We start from the raw sequence: 7,599 nt of genomic DNA, 5'->3' as shown, positions 1-7,599 counted from the left end.
GATATAAGTTATTTTATGAGTGATAACGCATATGGTACGTATTGGGGAATCTGGGGGGGAAGGAGCTAGGGATCAATGACTTTACTTCTTAGACAAAGCAAGAATCAAGAGATCTGAGCAAGATATTATTAACACATCCTCATCAGGAAAAGTCAAATTAAATGAATGCATTACTTTTATGTTGAAATTTGGCTGTCAACCAGTTGTGGCAAATGGAGAGCAGGTTCAGGGAATAAAACAGGAATTTTAAATGGAATATTTATATCAGCAACAATTAAAACATCACTGGTTTGATATTTAGCTGTATTTAGAAAATTAAGTCTATCCATACTACCCTTTTACTTATGCAACCAGTAACTGATAAACTTTGCACAATATAATAGAGTAAGGCAATTACAATATCCATTAGTAGGTCAGTTACAGTAATGGTGGCGGCAATTGCTGTATCTCCTGTTAACCTTATACAGTGTTACAATATGATATACATATTTCACAAACTTTGTCTATAAATGTAAAATTAAATAAATGTTTTTTTTATTTCTTAATAAAGCAGATGTTCAGGTTCTTAACTCATGACAGGTATTCTTTGGCAGTACTAAAATTTTGAATTAGTTCACCTTATATTATAATTGTTCTGTAATGCTGTTTTGTATATTGGCCAAATTAGTTTAATATTCCCTAACAGTAGTATATAATACCTTACAGAAGTCAAGTTAGCAGTGCTCCTTTACAACCAAAGCAATATTTTTTCTGCTTCTTTTAGCTTTATTTTATCTTTATCACTGGGTTACTTTATGCTATAATCAACTGTATCCATGCTTGAAAATTATACAAAGCATTAATAAGTATTACTAATTTTTTTTTAGTCAGGCAAAAAAAGAGACAACAATAATTCATACATTTTATCTGTAGCTTATGTAGAATTCAGTGTTACAACAAATGACCAATAACATGCCTTGATAACAATATTTTCCAAAGTAAAAATGGCACATAACAAAACAAAACAAAACAAAAAATATATATACTACCCTTATTAATAACATTAAATACAATGAAAATGCACTACTGCTTCCTATAATTAATAAATTGTTACAGATAAACTTTGTTCTGCATAGCCAGCATCTTTTCACATTGATCAAACTTACCACTGAAAGCAAACTTAACCTTTCATGACAAAGTTGAATGCCTACAGCATGGATAAATATTATAACTTCAAAGTTGAATATTCCCATATCGTCTATTACCCTATAATAAAGAAATTGAAGTCAAGTGTGTTTTTGGCAATGTCAGTCTATTGTTGCATAATTCTAATCTATAATATAACAAAAATACAATATCTGATACATGTGTATTAACATTAAGTTTACATTGCATCACGACCTACACCCATTATGTCATGATTAGCATTACCATAGGATCAATCTCAGATAAACACAGACCATTACAAAAAACTGTTGATCTTACAAATAAGAGCACCTTCAGATTTCACTTTTCAATATGGATAACCAAGTTGAAGGTTTAGTCTAAACAAAAAGAAAAATACCTTGCTATTTCATCAGAAACAGTAAGAAAGTTATTATATGACAAAAGCCAAAAATACGTCAACCATCTTCTCACAATACATTTTAATAAATAATCTGCCATAAATTTCTTGTAATAAAATGACTTCTCATATCACCGGGAAGTTAAGACAACCTTATATTCTACCTTCAGCAAAGCCTTTCTAAAGGAATACTTGAAGCTGCATACAAGTCTGAAGGAGCATCTTGATGGCAGGCATGAACTGAGACATCTCCGAAAAGTTTCCTTTGGCTACGGTTTGACCATGGATTTGTAAGGCACTTTGGTAGTCGCCAGATTTCATTGCTTCTATAATCTGGTGAACTCCTCCAAGTGTAAAGGATCCAAGCTGAAAGGGGAAAGTCAAATTTATAGGAATGAAAGTGAACATTAATATCACTTTCATTTTGAATGTATTTGTAACAGTGTTCTAGATCTGTGTAACACTGTCAATGTTCTACACAATTTTGATATCTTGTACAACAGTTACCCCATTGGAACCAGGTGACCTGACTGTCATGTCATGAAAAAATTTGGCTGAGGGCCAGGTGATTGGAATAAGCCATTATGAAAACAATGGCTGTGATCCAGATGACAGGAATATGCTGTCATAAAAAAAAATTAGCTGAAAGCTGGGCTGACAGCAATATGCAGCCATGAAAAATTCAAGAGAGGGCCAAGGTTGACAGGAATGACATGCTATGAGTGTTATTGTTATTGCACAATGCTATACACTACTAACAGAGATAATATGGAGTCTGTGCAAGAAAAAGTTGATTCCCATCTTGGTACAGCATATCAAATAATAAACAGACGAGAGAAAAAAAAAGAAAAAAAAAGAAAAAGAGATAACACAAGTGTTTGTGTAGGTCTGGCCTCCAAGCCTCAAACCCAAGACAGTTGCCACCTAAGGCAAGTCTAAATGCTTGGATTTTGGGCTGCCTGTAGACAGTGAGGCACCCAGATTCAACAGATTCATTCGTTCTTTAAAACATACCAGGACTTTATGAAATCTAAAGTATTTAAGTTCTTTGCGTTATATTTTATAACAACAAAGCCTAAAATATAGAAGCTTTCCTTACCTGTCCAGCTCGAAGCTTATCAAAAAGAACCTCCAATCTACGTCCAATATCATCAAGTCTTTGCTTTACTTGCTGGAAAGTTAGAAAAGACCAGATTACAACTCATGAAAGTGAAAGCATATACAAAATTAAGTTCTAATAAAGGTACTGCAATGTTACTGTGGTAAACAGTGAACATCAATCTCTTTCTGTTAGGTAACAATATCCTAATATACTCAAAGTAAACCAATTACCTCCCATCTCAAAAATTCTTATAACAAATGAAATTAAACTAATCAAACAATAAATTAAAGACAATTATCCTTCCACCAACCTGATTCTGACAAGCGGCTAAGCATCGTTCCCTGATTTCGTTCAGGACATGCTGAACAATCTGGTGCTCAGCTGGCAGAGGTCCTTTGCTTGCAGGTTCAGGTGCTGCGGGAGTGGCCACTGGTGCTGCAGCTCCAACAGCAGGTCCACTCGCCTCTGCTCCATATTGCTGGAATCCCTGTTGAAGTTCACAGCTGCATGTAGATACTAGATACTGGTTGAGAATAATATATATATAGCAAGTGTTATTTGTTATTGTAGTAGCAAACAAAAAACTTCTTATATGTGAATGACTGATGATGGGGATAAATGATGATAATGATGGTGATGGTGATAGTGATGGCATGACGACAACAGTGATAATGGAAACAGAACGCAGCTCACCATAAACTGACGTGGTTGTTCAGGTGCACCTGGGACAGGGCACATTATTGGTTCTGGAACTTTTGGGGCCTCACTTGCCTGGGGCAGTTGCTGCTGTTGCTGCTGCTTGGCCTGCAGAAAAGTATTTATTATTTATGGAAAATAAAAAGTATGCAAGATGATCAAATTTTCATGATACACAAAATGTAAATTACAACCTGATCACAAGAGCATCCTCCCCCCTAAAAAACACAATATATATTTATATACACATTATCTCTCTCACACTCACTCAACTCACTCCCTCTCTCACACTCACTCAACTCACTCCCTCTCTCACACTCACTCAACTCACTCCCTCTCTCACACTCACTCAACTCACTCCCTCTCTCACACTCACTCAACTCACTCCCTCTCTCACACTCACTCAACTCACTCCCTCTCTCACACTCACTCAACTCACTCCCTCTCTCACACTCACTCAACTCACTCCCTCTCTCACACTCTCTCTCTCACTCCCTCTCTCACACTCTCTCTCTCACTCCCTCTCTCACACTCTCTCTCTCACTCACTTAACTCACTCTCACTCTCTCACACTCACTTAACTCACTCTCTCTCTCTCACACTCACTTAACTCACTCTCTCTCTCTCACACTCACTTAACTCACTCACTCTCTCTCACACTCACTTAACTCACTCACTCTCTCTCACACTCACTTAACTCACTCACTCTCTCTCACACTCACTTAACTCACTCACTCTCTCTCACACTCACTTAACTCACTCACTCTCTCTCACACTCACTTAACTCACTCACTCTCTCTCACACTCACTTAACTCACTCACTCTCTCTCACACTCACTTAACTCACTCACTCTCTCTCACACTCACTTAACTCACTCACTCTCTCTCACACTCACTTAACTCACTCACTCTCTCTCACACTCACTTAACTCACTCACTCTCTCTCACACTCACTTAACTCACTCACTCTCTCTCACACTCACTTAACTCGCTCACTCTCTCTCACACTCACTTAACTCACTCACTCTCTCTCACACTCACTTAACTCACTCACTCTCTCTCACACTCACTTAACTCACTCACTCTCTCTCACACTCACTTAACTCACTCACCCTCTCTCACACTCACTCAACTCACCCTCTCTCACACTCACTCAACTCACCCTCTCTCACACTCACTCAACTCACTCTCTCTCACACTCACTCAACTCACTCTCTCTCACACTCACTCAACTCACTCTCTCTCACACTCACTCAACTCACTCTCTCTCACACTCACTCAACTCACTCTCTCTCACACTCACTCAACTCACTCTCTCTCACACTCACTCAACTCACTCTCTCTCACACTCACTCAACTCACTCTCTCTCACACTCACTCAACTCACTCTCTCTCACACTCACTCAACTCACTCTCTCTCACACTCACTCAACTCACTCTCTCTCACACTCACTCAACTCACTCTCTCTCACACTCACTCAACTCACTCTCTCTCACACTCACTCAACTCACTCTCTCTCACACTCACTCAACTCACTCTCTCTCACACTCACTCAACTCACTCTCTCTCACACTCACTCAACTCACTCTCTCTCACACTCACTCAACTCACTCACTCTCATACTCACTCAACTCACTCACTCTCTCACACTCATATATTATATATATTATATATTTTATATTTTATATATATATATATATATATATATATATATATATATATATATATATATATATATATATATATATTTTCCTGAAATTAAGAAAGTTTTATCTGCAAATTTTGTCTTCATTACACAACCTGCATTAGTATCATAGAAATCACTCTCCTATTTTACTGTAGGTAAATTTAATTTGTTTATAAGGTAAAAGCTCACTGCATTTTATTTACAATTATACAAAAAAGATGCTGTGTTTAATGCAAAAACTTGAAGAGCATGTTTCCGGACTTTATTATCTTCAAATGTCTGATTCAATGGACATACACACTTCAACTATCTTACAAGAATAAAATAACCCAATGACCACCAATAACCCCCTTGAAATATCTAATAAAATTCCTGAAGTTATCACTCACTAAGCCTGTTACTAATTTTCACACAAACACAATCAGGCAAAGGCCTTCAGAAACTAACTTTACAGCTTATATGTTATGCTACAGATCTAATTAACCCATTGGACCCAGATGACGTTGCGGTCACATCATGGAAAATTTTGAGCCTTGGGGCGGGTGATGTGAACATGCCCTCAGCCAAAATGGCCATGGCCTGGGTGACACGACTTGTCATCATGAGTGAAGGCCAGTTTGACGGAAAAGACTCACAATGAGTGCACAAACCTCTTGGAGTGTGATTTGACTCATTTGGAACTTAGAGGGGGGCTTTAACATTATTCCCATTGATAAACAGATGTGGAATATAACAGGTATAAGCAGTGACTGGAAGAGCGCCAGCTCCAGGTTGGACATTATTTCCATGTTGTACACTGTATCCCTGGACGCTGTGACGGAATGTGCAGGTTGTATTACATAAAATTAAAAATTAAGAAAAAATGAGATATATGATACTTTTTGCTACATAGAGATGATATGGAGTCTGTGCAAGGAAAATAATCTATTACCATCTGGATAAAGCAAATAAAAAGACGAAGATCGACATTGGAAAATGCCAATAAAGCTAAAAAAAGTTTACACAAAATAACTTTGCAAAGGGGAGGCACAGAGTTTTGTCACCACTCACAGGCATTTGCGCACACCTGGCCCGAAATGTTGGCCACTTACATAACCCATTGCCCGGGTTTTCGGCAGTGTGATTTCCGTGACAATCAGATCCAAAGGGTTAATAGCAATAATGACATTCTTCAAACAGCCTCCTGTCCTGTTATAGTGAGATCCCAATATCTCATTTCTTATCAGAGCATCTGAATCTTTGTTTGTTCCTAAAGACTGAAATAACTATATCGACTTGGAACATATCAGTATCTACACGTGATAAGAGATGACAATATTCCAATTAATAACAGAAGAAATAATGAACATCATGTTTGTTTCTAAATAATACATCTAACCGAAAGCACAGGTATCTCTACAGTTAACTACTCAACATCAGCTTGACTAAAAGCATAACTAAGGTGTTGGCGTTAGTCACTTATAATTTTATGAAACCCTTCATTATCATGCCATCCTCAAGTTTTCATATTTTTTCTTTGTCTTTCTGTGACCATGACATTTGTCTACAATTACTTCAAGTTACACTAACTCAAGAGAAGAGTTTAGCAGAATCATATCAATGTGCTCTTTTCCCTGCAGTTATGAAATAGACAAAAGTATAAATAAATCAGAAAATGTACCGTCTTCATATACATATGACCTCTAAAATTGGTAAGGTCCTACTGACAATGGTATTAGTACGGCCAAACTCAAAGCACTAAGTTCTGTATACAAGATGTCAAACTGTAACTATTCAAAAAGTGCTGTGCTATAAATGCAGATAATCTACATAAAAGCGTCTTAGTATATTGCAGTCTTTGGACATTGTCTCATTCCTTTGCATTTATCTAGCACTAAATTTATCCATCAATATGTGAAGCCTTCATCCGATTGGCCTAAAGCAGTTTTCCCTGATATAATTGAGAAATATTTTTTAAAACCTTTTCAGATGAGTTAAATGCTCCAAACTATTGCTCTACACTGCCTCTAGCTCCACAAAGTTCTATATCAATAATATTAAGAAAATTATGGTAGTTTTATTTTAAAATCATTTCAAAAAATTTTGACCAGCTAACAATACGGCAACAATCTTCTATTCATGCCAAATAAGGGCTTATAACAGATTACTCAAAGTTCATTCAATAACAAATTTATATTTGTTAACCAAGTTATTCAGTGACTTAATTCTACCCATTTATTTCTATATCCCATATAGAGCTGAATTTTAAAGTTTCTGCAGAGTCAGGTATCAAGGATTCAACAGGGCAACATACACATGCCCTGCTTTTCAGATATAATGCAAAGCGAGAAGGGCCAGAGGCCAAATTAGTTAATTGCAATCTGAAAAAGAGAAGTAAACAATACAGAAATTTGCCTAATGATAAGAGCACAATCACACAGTCATATGAGCAGTTGTGGTTGTTACATGAACAACTGGAAGCTCTCGTCATGCCTCATGCTGGCCAGTCTCCACAAACCTGCTGGAGCATCAGAAGCCTCTTGTCACCCGAGTGTCCTCCACCGAGCCTATGCTCACCACTGAACTGCTGG

The 7,599-nt window shown here is 37.1% G+C and overlaps 1 protein-coding gene across 9 annotated transcripts in view; it reads right to left on the bottom strand.

The window, feature by feature from the left end:
- Nucleotides 1-888: 888 nt before the first annotated feature.
- Sec31 (secretory 31) overlaps nucleotides 889-7,599 on the bottom strand; it is a 28,707-nt gene continuing 21,996 nt past the window's right edge. For 5 of the 9 annotated variants that reach the window (XM_070126993.1, XM_070126999.1, XM_070126995.1 and 2 more), the window contains 5 exons: nucleotides 7,527-7,595; nucleotides 3,339-3,449; nucleotides 2,956-3,132; nucleotides 2,643-2,714; nucleotides 889-1,909 (listed from right to left, as the gene is read on the bottom strand). In XM_070126993.1, the coding sequence (XP_069983094.1) occupies nucleotides 1,724-1,909; nucleotides 2,643-2,714; nucleotides 2,956-3,132; nucleotides 3,339-3,449; nucleotides 7,527-7,595 (615 nt within the window). In that variant the 3' untranslated portion in view covers nucleotides 889-1,723. The remainder of the gene's footprint in view (nucleotides 1,910-2,642; nucleotides 2,715-2,955; nucleotides 3,133-3,338; nucleotides 3,450-7,526; nucleotides 7,596-7,599) is intronic. The other 4 variants (XM_070126996.1, XM_070127000.1, XM_070127002.1 and 1 more) reach the window with 2 other exon arrangements.

Source organism: Penaeus vannamei, chromosome 11 (genome assembly GCF_042767895.1).
Source record: "Penaeus vannamei isolate JL-2024 chromosome 11, ASM4276789v1, whole genome shotgun sequence".
Classification (NCBI taxonomy): Eukaryota; Metazoa; Arthropoda; class Malacostraca; order Decapoda; family Penaeidae; genus Penaeus; species Penaeus vannamei.
Note: the sequence above shows the minus strand (reverse complement) of the source record. Positions and strands in the feature narration are given on the sequence as shown.